The sequence below is a fragment of the Mesitornis unicolor genome, unplaced genomic scaffold, assembly GCF_000695765.1.
Source record: "Mesitornis unicolor isolate BGI_N332 unplaced genomic scaffold, ASM69576v1 scaffold13647, whole genome shotgun sequence".
Lineage (NCBI taxonomy): Eukaryota > Metazoa > Chordata > Aves > Mesitornithiformes > Mesitornithidae > Mesitornis > Mesitornis unicolor.
This window is the reverse complement of record NW_010195926.1, coordinates 34410-49147: the sequence shown is the minus strand read 5'-3', so window position 1 is coordinate 49147 and position 14738 is coordinate 34410. Positions and strand designations below refer to the sequence as shown.

The 14738-nt window shown below is 43.6% G+C and overlaps 1 protein-coding gene across 1 annotated transcript in view; it reads left to right on the top strand.

Moving 5' to 3' along the window:
- Positions 1–14738, top strand: part of UNC80 (unc-80 homolog (C. elegans)) — a gene marked incomplete at its 3' end in the record, with an annotated part of 70047 nt that overhangs the window by 22301 nt on the left and 33008 nt on the right. Inside the window, exons 9-18 of the mRNA XM_010188289.1 lie at positions 141–275; positions 812–1034; positions 2388–2528; positions 5151–5419; positions 6046–6417; positions 7215–7361; positions 9254–9401; positions 10747–10895; positions 12689–12855; positions 13549–13650. Coding sequence (XP_010186591.1) covers positions 141–275; positions 812–1034; positions 2388–2528; positions 5151–5419; positions 6046–6417; positions 7215–7361; positions 9254–9401; positions 10747–10895; positions 12689–12855; positions 13549–13650 — 1853 coding nt within the window. The remainder of the gene's footprint in view (positions 1–140; positions 276–811; positions 1035–2387; positions 2529–5150; positions 5420–6045; positions 6418–7214; positions 7362–9253; positions 9402–10746; positions 10896–12688; positions 12856–13548; positions 13651–14738) is intronic.

Here is a 14738-nt window from a genome sequence, read left to right as displayed (position 1 = left end):
GCAAATAGTCTTTGGTGTAATGAATTAAAGGTACTTTTCCTCTACAGTGCTCCTATGACAGCTCTTGGAAGTGGGCCCTTTTTTAAGCCGATTGTCCTCTACTTCTCCTTGTGCTTATTGTCTTCTTTTGGGAACTGCAGGATCTTACAATGAAATGTAATGAGGAGGAAAAATCACTAAGCACTGAGGCATTTTCCAAGGTTTCACTGACCAACTTACGTAGACCAGCAGTTCCAGATCTCTCCACAGACCTGGGGATGAACATATTCAAAAAGGTGAGTGGAAGAAAACTGTACTTTAACTTACCTGATTCAGCACCTCAGTGCCTGTTAAGCAGCGGCTGAATATCTCTTGGACTATGTATTTTTGCCAGATGCGAGACTGACATCCCTCTTCATTGGAAGTGATTCTGTGTGTTATTATATAGGGTTTTACATGCACATTCTAAACACAGTACTGAAATCTTTCTGCTGAAACTACATGAGGGGAGGGTACTCACACAGTGCTGATTTTCAAGTGGTGGTGCTCACTGTAGTTCCAGCTAATTCAGTGAGTTTTCCCAATGTTTTTACCTCATGAAGCTCTCGGCTTGCAACCATACAAGATACAAATCTAGCTCATGTGGGCAAGACTACTCATATAGTCCCAGAGTACAGATAGTCACTATTAAGGTAAATGGCCAAGATAAAAATCTCAAAATGGAGGGTTACGCTTGGGCCATACATCTGTGCTATCGCTTTCCCTCAAATGGCAGTTTGCCATGCTTCAGATCCTCTGTATGCTCTTACATTTGCTCCTCTTCCTCCTGCAGTTTAAGAGCCGCAAAGAGGATAGGGAACGTGAACGCAAAGGGTCAATTCCTTTCCACCATACTGGGAAGAAGCGGCAACGAAGGATGGGAGTGCCCTTCCTCCTCCATGAAGATCATCTGGATGTATCGCCCACTCGCAGCACTTTCTCCTTCGGCAGCTTCTCTGGGATCGGAGAGGATCGGCGCGGCATTGAGAGAGGAGGATGGCAAACCACCATATTAGGTAAGATATTGTTATCCCTGCCCTAGGTTCTGGGCCATGTTCCTGTCCTGAACATTCAGAGAACAACAGAGGCTCTTTATTTTGTCATCTATCCTCTTGCTACCTTATGTCCTTGGCTCTGTTTGCAGCATTAACCACTGTTTGTACAAGTGGCAGCTGTGCTGACAGCAGACCTTGAATGACTTACACTTCCATTCAATTTTTTTGCTGGAAACTACTGTCTTTACTGGAATAAGAGCTGCTGTCGCAACATGAAGTCAACCAAGTCAATATGCTTTCCCTGAGCGGTGGCAAGGATTACACAACTGCAGCTTAAAATAGATTAGAGAAATGGTTGCATCCTCTTCTTTTAAAGAGAAATCTCCGGACAGGCAGCAATATGGTCATTAGGAGAATGGCAAAAAATAGTCACAGTCTTCCCCAAGTGGATACAAAATAAATAGGCTATTGTCTCAGATAGTTAAACGTACACTGTCTTGATATTGCAAAGATACAGTGTTTAAGTCTAAATATTGGCTCCTTCAAGCTTCCAAGTTCACTGGACAATGTCTGCAAACTTACTCACAGATCTTCATCCTGGCACCCTGCCTTGGTAGGCAGAAAAATGATTGCCTGAGTCCATGCCAGAGCCTTCTCATTTTCACTGGCTTAGATGGCATCATTTGGTAAACTCTCCGTTGTGAACATGTCCCTGTTTGGGACACAGGACAGTGAATTTAGCAAAGAGAATTCTTAAGGATTCACGTGTGTTTTGTCAGCAGCTAATAGACAAACACCTACAGATTTGTACCAGAATAGCAAACTTGGTATCCAAATCCTCTTTCCAATATCTTCAGTAGCTCAAGAACTTCATGAATTTTGATCTCATGAGCTCCAGATTCTTGTTCTGGCTTAACCTACAGATCTTTCATTCTCATATCTCAGTGAAATAATGTACTTCAGATCCAATGGTTAACAGAATCTTTGCTTCAGCACTCTCCATCCTGATATACCTGTTTCTTTTGGACAAGGAGATAAGAAACCAAATTCCTATAACTCGTCTCAAGGGGTGGAGTCTTCCAGTGCTGACCAGTTTTATTTTCCCGAAGCTGCTGGAGGGAGCCAATGTGGGTGTCAGCTAAATCAGGATGTGTTAGGGGAAGAGCCTCGCAGAGAATTTGTGCATTTGATCTTTATGTCAGTGAGCCCCTGCGAGATATCCCACTGTAATGTTTGGTTCTGCTCACAGGGTCCTGGAAGGCTGTCGCTTTTGCTGACTCTAGTCCTTCAATTTCTAACCTCAGTTACTGTCCCTTGCCTCCAAGCACCTCTCAGATGACTACGCTACATGTCCACTTCTTGTCTTCACCCTAGGAAAGTTCACCAGACGGGGAAGCTCTGACATAGCAACGGAGATGGAGAGCCTGAGCACTAGGCATTCACACTCTCATCACACGCTGGTTTCTGATCTGCCAGACCACTCGAACAGCCATGGAGAGAACACAGTCAAAGAAGGTAAGTTTAACACATCAGGAAAGAAACGTTTCACTGAAATATCAACTCCAATAAACTGAGGAAGTGTTACTGTTTCCACGTATGAGTGAAACAATAATTGGTTTGTTCCTTTTTTTTCCCTCCACATCTCTTTTTTTTTTTTCCTTAATTCTCTTTGTTCCAAATAGAAGCCTGGCTTTTAAGTTTACTTGAAAACTCCCTGAGGCCTGACAGTCTTGGAGCCCTCTGCAGAAATAGCAGTGCCAGTGTGACCACAATGGGAGAGCCTCTGGTGGGATAAAGTCTGCTCCAGAAGAAAGAGACTTTCTATTGGCAGGGCAACACCACCTTTTTCAAACGATGTTAGCCAAGCAGAGGAAAGCTTTCTTCTGTCAGCAGGGCTCTCTCCACCAGAGCACTTTGCTGGCAGTGCTCCTATTGCCTAAACACAGTGAATTCGTTTTCTCCCTCCCGTGCAGTGCTACTGGCAAAACCTGATCATAGAGATTGGCCCTCACTTGTGGCAAGTGCAGCCGTAAACCCTGCTGAGGGAACAGGATACCACACACCCCGTGGAGCAGGGTCTGCACAAGCTTTCAGGCAGCATACCCAGGGAGGCTACAGATGCACTCGTGTGATATGTGCTATAGCCTTGGAGCTCTCAAAGATCCACACTCTTTTAGCACAGCAAATCTGAATAGTCTGAGAGGGGGTGGATTTGTGTCAGTTTTAATCTAGCTTGGGCACATCTTCTTCTTTGCTCTGTGTCTCCTGAGCAAATCTCTTCTCCTGGATCAATTTTGTACAGTCTGTCTTCCCAGCCTGCATTTGTTCTGTAGGACAGTACCCATATGCAATGCTTATTTTTTCTAGTTGTACCCCAGCTGCAATTGTGCAGCAGCTATACAAATAATAGGACAAATCATGCTATTTCTAGTGGTAGTCTGTGACTTTGAAAGAACCATTCTGTAGTTAGAAAGTAAGTACAAATACTACATAGTCTTTTGCGTGGCCAACTATATCCAAGCGTACTGGTCATTCATGATTTCCCATCTGTTGTCTATTTTCCCTGGCCAGGAGACATTTGCTAATAAACTCATTTCTTCTGGCTGGCACACTGAAAAGCAGAGGTGAAAAATTAGTTATGTCCTAGGTACTGCTCAAGAGGAGTAATGGGCACATGGACACATGCTGCAGGCATGCATGGAAGTAAATGAAGAGTCTTTAGTCCTCCTTCCCTGCCTCTGTGATTCCCATCCAGCAGTCAGCTCTATCAGTGATAATGAAATAAAGATACAACACAGGAAAAGTAACTTTAGATAGGATTTGAGTATGGATTTTCGCTACCCATTTCAAAACAAACTAAGCAAAACCTTAGTGGAACAAAAAATAGCTGCCCTTGGATATTCATCAAACTTAGTAGCTCAGGAACAAAATTTCCTAATTCCATCTTGGTTGTTATCTTCACCATGCGAACTTCAGTGAATGCCATTGAAAATCACACTTGCCAGCAAGTAATCCTGTGATTAAAAGCAGCTAATTCCTGTCCTGATCATTGGCCAAATTGTAGCCTAGTGCAAGGTTCTATCAGCCTTGGAACGTTTCTCCTAATAAATAGTGCTAGTTCAGTCCTGGCAGGGTCACACTGTCTATGAGAAAATGTAGTCACCACTCTGGTAAGTTGTTATTTGCATAATATAACCAGTCCATCGTTGAGTCAGTGCTTGAAGATTCCTGTTAGGTGTATGTTACTTTATCCATTGGAACTTATTAAATAACCTTAGACAGAGGTTCATTGTTAGTCCACAGCCCTGTTACTGTACTGTCTGGCAGACAATGGTCCAATCAACACTGTGGGACACAGTGCTGCCCTTTCTACACTACAGGATGTGTAAACCTACTTACAAAGTGCTAAGTGTGGGAAATTACTGACATTGTGGCCTGAAGTTCAGCATGGTTGTAAAATCCCGGTGAATCCTTGATAACAATTGGCCTGTATAGCTGAAATGCTGTCACTACCTGAGCTAACCAATTTGAAGTTAATCTTGGCTATGTCATGAGGTCCCTTCTCTGAGCATTGTGAACTTAGACATCACGTTGCCTCTCTCATCAGTCAGCTTTGCATTTTGGAGATGGTTTAGACTGTCACAGATACTGCTAGGAACACACTGCTCCACTTTTCCCAACTGTTGTGATGAAATATTTCAAACTAGTGTGACTTAGAAAGCTGTTCCAAATTGGTGCGGCTATTACCCTACCTTCACTCCTGCATCCAGCTGCAGTCCTTCCTCCTTCCCTTGCAGGGGCAGTGTTGTTTTTAAGACCAGGCGCTGGACCAATACAGGGAGCAAAGCTAGCCAAACTCTAATCCCTGTTTTGGATTAGATTTAGGCTGGCTGAGCTCCCTGATCTACTTAACTGCCCAGTAGCCTGAGATCAACTTAAGCTGCCATGGAACTGTACTGCTAGAGGAAGCTTGGGGTTGTTCTAATTTACACCGGCTTAAATGAAGAAATGAGTCTTTGCTTTCATCCTTGTACTCAAGATAGGAATTAGAAGCCTGTTTTGTCTTTTAGCATCGCAAGCTGCCATTTCATAGCTTTGGAGATGGAAATTTACAGGTAGCCATTTTCCTCCCTGCAGTGCGGTCCCAGATCTCCACCATTACTGTGGCCACCTTCAACACTACCCTGGCCTCATTCAATGTGGGCTACGCTGATTTCTTCAGTGAGCACATGAGGAAGCTTTGCAACCAGGTGCCTATCCCTGAGATGCCCCATGAGCCGCTCGCATGTGCCAACCTCCCACGGAGCCTGACAGACTCCTGCATCAATTACAGTTGCTTGGAGGATACGGATCACATTGACGGAACCAACAACTTTGTCCACAAGAACGGCATGCTGGATCTCTCGGTAATTGGCAAGGAATGAGGAAAGCCAGGTCCCTCTTCTGTCAATGTAGCTGTGCCATTGAGATCAGGGTTTTGATGGGCTTTTCCTCCACCTCTTTATATGACTTCTCTCAGCAGTACACGAAGGTCAGTCAGATACATTTGTGCATATCATAAAAGTCTCCTCTGAGACACTGCAAATCCTATTACTCCTTGCAAGAAGCGCATGTGCATGTGGAATGCACACACCAAATACTAAATGATATTATTTAATGGCTGTGTTCCTGGGGCATGCATCAAGTTCCCTATAAAATAGAATAGCACCTTTCTTTTAATGGCACCTTAAATCTCACCTTTTCTGCATTCCCCTTAATGACCTGACAGTTCCTGGTGCACTGAAGCAGTGTTCTCAGGCTCACAGATGTCATCTCATGGTTACCTTTTCTGCCTGACTGTGCCCGGTCTGTGGTTTCTTGTCTCACACCTAGATTGTAGGCTCTTGGGGTTGAAGGTTGTGTGTACTTCATTCTCAGTTTGTACTGTGCCTGCTATAATGAGTCTCTGGTCTGTGACTAGCATTTCCAGGCACTAAACAGTACTAGGAGAGAAAAGAAGTCTGACTTTAAATATGATGTTTGAATCTCCCAGGTGGTCCTGAAGGCTGTTTACTTGGTCCTGAACCATGACATCAGTTCCAGGATTTGTGATGTGGCACTGAACATTGTGGAGTGCTTACTTCAGCTTGGTGTGGTGCCCTGTGTCGAGAAGGTTCGGAGGAAGAGTGAGAACAAAGAAAATGAGGCCCCTGAAAAGAGACCAAGTGAAGGATCCTTCCAGTTCAAAGGGGCTGCTTTGGGTGGTTCAGCTTGTGGATTTGGGCCTCCTCCTGTTAGTGGAGCTGGAGATGGAGGAGAAGAAGGAGGTGGTGGAAGTGGCGGAGGAGGTGGAGGTGGAAGTGATGGAGGTGGTGGTGGAGGAGGAGGAGGGCCGTATGAGAAGAACGACAAAAAACAAGAAAAGGTTTGTGTTGCTTCCCTTTATACCATTCTTGAATGTAGTGAAAGAGCTGTTCAGATTGGTCATGCCTGTGTACACAACTGCCCATCTGTTTTCCCTCCCTTTTTCTTTTTGCATCACAATCACAAATTAATTTGTTTTGCTCTGGGGCGCGCTTCGGGTTCCACCAAAGAAACGTGATCGGGAATTCAAGCACTGTAATTACTCCAGTGAAGCAGCTCCCAGAAGCAGATTTTGTGAGCCTTGCATGGATGTTTTCAATATCTTGTTAAAGTACCTGAAACCCTCAATCACAAAGGTTTTTCTTTCAGTTTTATTATTCATAGCTTATAAAGAAAACCAGATTCCAGTGTGTGAGCACAGTTTGTTTTCTTTGATGGCCAGAAATCATAAATTTTTCAGTATTACTATGAGAATTGGCCAAGAGATGGTGTTGCTGACCTCCAGAGTTGCAATTCACAGTAGTGTAACACCTGAGACATTTAAAAAAGATGCTTGTTTTTCTCCTCAAGCAAGCCAGCTCTCTGTTTTTCAGGCAAATTTTTTTGAAGTGCTGAATTATATTTGCAGCAGCACGCAGGGGGCTTCGCATTTATAGCATAACATTTTGAGAGGAGCTGAAAGGGAGAGGGCTGGTCCCTAAACTTGAAAAAATAGATGGAGTAAACGTTTCAAGAGTAACAACTCAGTAATGGAGTGTCTGGGAGGAGAAACGGACAGCAACTTGCTAAAAGTAAAATACTAACGAAGTGCAAGTGGTTGTGCCAGGGTTTCACACCGTCTTTCCCTCTGTGACTCAGGACGAAGGCCCATCTGTCAGCACCCATAGGCTGGCACTCACAATGCTGATCAAAATTGTGAAGTCCCTGGGTTGTGCCTATGGTTGTGGAGAAGGACACCGAGGGCTCTCTGGAGATCGCCTGAGACACCAGGTATTCCGGGAGAATGTAAGAGAACTAAAGCTCATTAAAGCGTTCCCCCTGTACTTTTGACATCAGCTGCTGAGATTGCTGTCTGCCCCCTCTGTAGCTTTCTGTGTATTGGCAGTAAATGTGTTTGTCTTTGCCCCAGCTCACAGCCTGTGTTGCAGCCCAGCTGTAGCAGATTTTCAGCTACTGAGCTACCTTCCAGCCTCTGAGGCTTGCTAAGAGTGCACTTGAGTGCCAGGGTGCTTCTGAGCACCCCGATGGATGGGTTGTCTGGGAAGGGACAAATACACAGGAGCAAATCCCCTGTGTGAGCTGGTGTAAGTACACATTAACAAATTATGCTATTTACAAGCTGTGCAGCTATCTTAAGTTGCATGTCTGAATCAAGAAGTCTGAGGTGTAGTTATGTGTCCACCTTTCCTGATGGTGATTATGACTCGTTGCTGCTGGGCTGCTCCATCAGCTTCTGATCGTTGGGGGTGCACTGTGCTTGCAGGCACATTAGTGTGCTGCTGAGAAGTAGAAGACTCATGTCGTATTGAAGGGCAGGGTGGATGGTCACTGTTGACTCCTTACAGTTTTGGTTCTGCCCAGGATGTAGCCCAGACATCTGACTTCATCCAGAAGAGTTTGACTCCCTGAGATCGACCCAATGCCCTGTCAAATGGGAGCCTTTCGAAGGTTTTCTTCAGCACATGCCTCCTCCTCATTTTCTGTGCTTGCAGTAGGGAGCATTTTTGATGACTGTAGTTTATACTGTGCCCATCTATGGTGTGGGTGAGAGCCGGGTACTTCTCCATGGCTTTGATTAGCCTGATCCATGCCAACAGAGCTGTAATTTGGTTCTGGGATCTGAGCTAGATGGCTCAGAGATGGATTGGCTGCCTCTGTGTCATGCAGTGTTCTTCTGTTAGCGAGTCTCCTGGGTACTGAGAAGACTGCAGCAGTAGTGTTAGATCTGGACACAGTGGGACAAGATGGGGTAAGAGAGTCCCAGTGGTAACAGTAGAAAGGCTCTGCTCAGAGCACTGATTGATCACATACCATATTCATCACAATGTCAGTTAGCTTTTATGTTGTGTTGGAGCTGAGCCAGGAGAGCATTTAGGCATATGCAGAACATTAGGCATAAATGGATAGGTCTCTTGGAGCCAAGGTTATCATCAGACTCATTGAATTGAGGTCTTTATGAGAAGAGATTTTCCTGCATGCGTTCAGTCTGCTGCGTTTTCTGTGTGTTTGTCTGTCCAAACTGCTTTGCATGCACCATTTGTATCGACTGCATGGACAATCACATGTCTGAGTTTACTGGAAAGTTAAGCACCCTATTGTAGGTAGCAGGAGAGTTCATGTTTCCCGTAGAGCTGGTATTTTAAATTCTCTAACTCCAGCTTGCATAGGGTCCTGGTAGGATGGATACTTTTGCGATAAGAAGCTGGCAATTAATAGCTTTTAAATAAAAAGCTAACGTTTCACATGATGTAAATTGGTCACGGGATACGAGTGCATCAGATGAGCTGAGTCTGAGCCAGAGGCTGAAAATCAGATGCCTGAGGCTACGAACCTGTCTCACCAAGGCAATAAGCCCTGACTGAGGTGGTACATTCCTACTTCATTCATATTCAGTGAGAATTTTATCTTGGGGTTGGGGAGAGAATAAGCGGCCTTGAGATGTGGCTGACAGTGACTTCAGCACCACCTCCAAACAATGGTACCTTGTTGGTGCCTTCATCACTGTCTCCTTGTGCTGAACTTCTTTCTGTTACAGGACCTTCTGGTTCTTAGGGGAGGTTACTTTAGACGGCACAGCAGAGGACTGGCTAAGCAAGAGTGAAAAATACCCTTCTGCTATTAGCAGAAAACTTGAACATGTACTTGAGTGTGATGTGATTTAATGGATATCATTGCAGGCTCAGAACTGCCTCACAAAGCTGTACAAACTGGATAAGATGCAGTTCCGGCAGACCATGAGGGATTATGTGAACAGAGATTCCCTCAACAATGTGGTGGATTTTCTGCATGCTTTGCTGGGATTCTGTATGGAGCCAGTCACTGACAGTAAGTATACCTAGCATCAGAAACTCTCGCTTGAATATTCCTAAACTGTACCACAACAAACAAGCCATGCCTTTTTCTTTTCCTTTAAAAAAGGAAAAAATATTTAATTACTATCCTCAGAATATACAGACCGTATTCTCAGGCAGTGCAAGTCAGGAGGCTTGGATCTCTTCTGATTTGACCACCCAGTGATCTCATGTGGTGATCTTGCATCACCCAGTGCACCTGAAATTGAAGGCCTCTCCTTTGATTCTACCTTTGATTCATGTGTCTTCAAAGAAACTATTTTCATTCAACTGCACCTCGGGCAGGAAGTTTTGTGCTTCGTTGCATGACCAGTTGCCAGCTGGAGTGGCCTGTTTAATCCAGGGGTAATTCTCAATGGAGATATAATTGAGCATTAAAACTGTGGTGCCTCAGGTGAGGCAGTAAATAGCAATAAACGAGAACACGAACACACAGATGCTCATGCCTGCAGTTACAAGCATGTCTGTCCGTGTGTATGTTGTATATGTTTTCTCTTTTTTAAGTTAGGAAAATGATTCCAGGTGCTATTAGAATGACCAAACACTTAAGCTTGGTCACTGCATGCAACAACAGTTAAAATTTATTGTTCACAGAGTAGGACTAGCTGCTCCGGAGCACTCAGGGAGTCTGGCTAGTCTATTAACCTACTTCTGATCTCAGGCACTTCAGAGAAAGCATCTAAAAATATAATACAGCAAACGTTTGTAAAGAAGGTGTCCACAGGAAGTTTTCGAGTATTCATCAATTATTGACTAGCTCATGCTTTGAAGTATGGCAGCTCCTGCAGCTTTTGAAAGCCTTTTCTCTCACCTAACAAAACTGGAACGTTTCTTGTTATTCATGTAAATGTGTAATTCCTTTTTGACTCTGAGAACTTGGTCTCCTTGTGCACCTTGCAAGAACGGTATTCCTGAAGTTCAGTAGATTTTCTTTTCATCAGTGTTATAACTTTTCAGCTTAATCAAACATCTCTTGTGCTTTAAAACAGTTAACAGAAAAGCTGGGGGTATTGCTCAAATTTTATACCTTATTCTGTATGTGTCTAAATGAGAGATGTGGATAAAAGGAAGCCTGAGTGGCCCTGATCTTTTAAATCCTTTTTTATACAACTGTTTCTGAGAAGATTTCATCCTTCTCATTTGTTTTACCCTTTCCTTCTGCTTTATTTTTGTGGGGTGGGATTGTGAGAGCTGAACACAGGATATTAGGTGAGAACTTGTCCTTGTCTCGTGTGTCTGAATCCCTTTACATGTGTCTTTAAGCTATGTTTTCTAAACCATTCCTAACAAGGGGCTTTGCTTGTGCTTGAATTCCACAGACAAGGCTGGATTTGGGAATAACTTCACCACAGTGGACAACAAGTCTACAGCCCAGAGTGTAGAAGGTATTATCGTGAGTGCCATGTTCAAGTCGTTGATCACTCGCTGTGCTTCCACTACGCATGAGCTGCACAGCCCGGAAAACCTGGTAAGCATTTTTTCATGTTCACAAAGTTACTTTTTCACCTGGGAGTCACTAGTGAGTCTTTACAGTGAAGAATTAATTCAGTTTAGCCAAATCCCATGAGTGTAGCTGTGCAGTCACAATTGAAACACGATGTAAATGTGATGCCCTCCTTTCACGCTTGCCTTGGAACTGGGGACTTAGCCAGGGCAAAAGTTTTGCACTCCGAATTGCGTTTTCCTCTCTGTTCAAGCAGCTTCTAGGTTTTTTCCCCCAAATGGATTAGTAGCATAGTCTGGAGCAAGGAATTAAGCCAGCAAAAATCAACTTTCAGCAAAATTAAAGCCAGCTTACTTGGTTAAGGATGTGTCTCACCCATGACAGAGTATGTGAGCTACTGAACAGCAATTCTGTAGGTCTTCCCAAGGTTTAGGCAAACGTTCAATTTACCTAACACCCAGAGGAAAGTCCGGTGCTGCTGGTTGCTGCTGTCTCCCACAGCACATAGCAGTCAGTAGAACAGATGATGTGAGCTCTCTTCTTCCAAACTGGTGCAGAATCTAGCAGCTAATCTCAAACCACATCTTTTATTATCAGAAATCAAGATTTTTCATGGAAGCAACCAAGAAGCACTCTTATGCTCTGTCCTTACAGCAAAGCTGTAGAGGCATGGAAGTCCAAAGGGACAGTAATCCCCTGTGAGAAGAAGGGAGAGAGAGAAAAAAACCACAGTAACGTCTTAAACCAGCAGAGCAGTCTGCCTATGTCCTAAGTCCTCTTGTTCTTATGGATATTCATTTTTTGGAATGTTTCCACCGGAGATAAATTGGTGGGGTGCAGAAAGACATGCACCATTGTTGGATCTAGATTAGGATCACCGAGTGTAAATTTTCCTTATAAATTGTTTGTCTTTCTGGACCTTATTTTAGCTAGTGTGTAAGGTGAAACTTATCTTTGAGCATAGCACCATTAAGAGTGTTCTCCATATGGAGAACATAGTATGCAAAGCATAGATGAGGATTCTGTTATTGCATCACTCTTGTCAAGTCAATCTTGTGTTCAACGTCTTAGGAAAAAGAGCCTTAATCAGTATACAGATGCAATTATTTGTTTGGGTGTTTTTTTTGTTGAAAGCTGGCTGTGCAGTTCCTAGTGAGGAATTTTCAGAATAATCCAAGGTCATTCAGGAAAAGTTCACAGATCAAAAATCAGGTCCTATAAAACTGTTCCCTCCATCCCCCTGCCCTCAGATAGAGAGGTGATTTGTCACATCACAGATGTGCATGAATGTTCAGAGCTAAAAAGAGCCTTGGGTGTAGAAGTAGGTTGGGGAATAAGTGAGTCATTCCTCTCTCTTCCTCTAATGTAAAGCTCTAAAATAATTAAGAAAAATCCCAAGACACCCACTGGTTTTGAAACAAAACATGCAGTTTTTTGCACTCTACTTCCCCCCCCACCCAACACCCTTTAGTTTTTTCATGCCTTATAAAATTATGGACTGGATGAGTGGGATAAAACAGACTTTAAGTCATCTTTGCAGCTCCCTCATCTTGCAGCTGTTTTAGATTCCAGTACCTCCGCTTTAGCCCACTGCAGAGCACGTTCCATGACAATAATGCTCTTCATTGTCTGCTTCTAAGGGCATTGCGTGGAGTTTCTGGCTTTTGATCCCAGCCAGAAAACACAAACCCTGTACGTGGAGAGTATATCAGACAACAGCTGGGGGAGCAATAGCCTGCTGAAGTACCTTAGAAACTACTGATACTTCACAAACTGCAGACTGAATTCTTTCATTTTCCTGATGTCTTGCTACTCAGGGCTTGTACTGCGATATCCGACAGCTGGTCCAGTTTATCAAGGAGGCTCATGGCAATGTCTTCCGGAGAGTGGCACTTAGTGCCCTCTTGGACAGTGCTGAAAAGTTAATACCAGGGAAAAAAACAGAGGAAACAGAGCAAGAGCCGAAACCTTCTGGGAGCAAAAGGTGGGTGTCTAGGAGAGAGGAGGCAAATGACTGACTTGTGTATGGCTGTATGACAACATGCGCTGAACAGAAATGCTTGTGTGTTTTATCTTGTTACCACATATCAGTTCTTGATGTACAGAATTGCGCTGTGGCAGCAGTCTCCCTCATAATTTCATGAACTGAGACAGTAATGGATTTGTTGCAAAAAGTGCTAACCCTCTGATACGAGAGACCTAAGAGAACAGTGCAGTGGAAACACTGGGAGGAGAAAAGGTTAAGAGAAGTAAGAAGCATAGTGTCAGTCTCAAAACACTGCGTGGACATAGCTTTTAATGTACGTCACATCCTTACTGTTGTTTATCTGACAGGTAAACCCTGGTATGCAAAACAAGTCCTAGAAGAAATCTAATCCTGACATGCTTCTTTATCAGAAAGAAATTTCCTCTGGTGATTTGAGGCTTGTCATAGTAAAATATTGGGAAGAAGGATTAAGCAGGTTGAAAAACTCCTAAAAACCTTGGCTTTGCTTCTAAAACCTGATGTCCTTTTCATGAATGATATACACAGAGGCAGTAAGTTGCTGAAGAGAGGGTACATCTCTTAAGCTGCTTTGCTGCTCAGCAATGCTGGTTTCCGTGTCACGTAGCTATGTGATGATTATGAGATGGACCACCCATTTGCTTTAGCTGATGATTTATATTGTCTGTATAGATCTGAGGTGGGCAGCGTCATCATCGACAAAAGTCAGGCATCAGCTGCACCTGATGAATGCCGTAGTTACATCTCAAGCCGCCCGATGCAAACTCCAGAACAGTAAGTGAATATTGAATTGTTTCACGCATTATTGCCAGCAGCATCCTTCTTGCTGTCCTGACCATTTGTACTAATCCCAGGACTTTCCTCTTTGGCTGGTACCACAAATGTGCTGAGTGTCTGTTCTGCAGCTGCTGATAACATCTAGGTAATGCCTGTTTTCAGTGCTGCCAACTGGACCCATTCTGATTTTGATGGGGAACCCCCAGAGCTTTTCAAATGACAGTGCAGTAGATTTGTCAGTATAATATCACATACTATCATAGCCGTATCCTATCTAGTGTTAATTCCTCAGAGATATCATCATAGCTGTGCTCCATACTTTGTTCTTCTGGGGGATGATTCTATTAATTTTCAAGTTCCAAGTTGTTGCTAAGGTTCATTAATCCTTTACTGCTTCCCAAATCCAGCCCATTCCTGACCTATCTTGGGCATGCAATCTCTGAAGATTGTTGCCCTTCCTTTATAAGCACGGATGCTCTACCAGTTTTTTTAATGAACAAATCAACCTGCTGTTAGGCATGGCACGTTTGAAGTCTCTCTTGTCCAAAGAGTTCTGTCATTTAATATTTAAATAAATGTAATCAATAATCTTAAGATTATTAAATTTTATAAATGGCCACTGGTAACTTTGGACAAGTCATTTCAGTTCCCCGTGACTCTGAATAGCCGTCTGCTTTGTTAAAGTGCTTTGAGATGCACTATATGAAGTGTACAAGGGCCCAGAGCTCTGTATTATGTATTCTCCTGCATTAACTGAGCCTGCAAGGTCTCACTGTTGCTGAGGCTGCAGGGATAACACAAAGCCTTTTACTGCTCTGCAGAACTGCAGCAAGCTGTTCTACTCTGAGCCCTGCCACAGCCATGGGAGGACTCGAGAGTACAGAAAAACACGCTGTCCCCATTCTGACATGTTAATGACAATTGTGACTCCAGCAGATTCAGAAACGACTATCATGTTGTCCAAAAGCTCTCTACTACACGTGCTTGTGGAAGGCACCGGTGAAATCTTATCAATGTGGGTAATTTTGTCCTGAAGAAGATGATTTGTTTCTCACACGTAGAAACTAAAAATTGGAATGACCTGT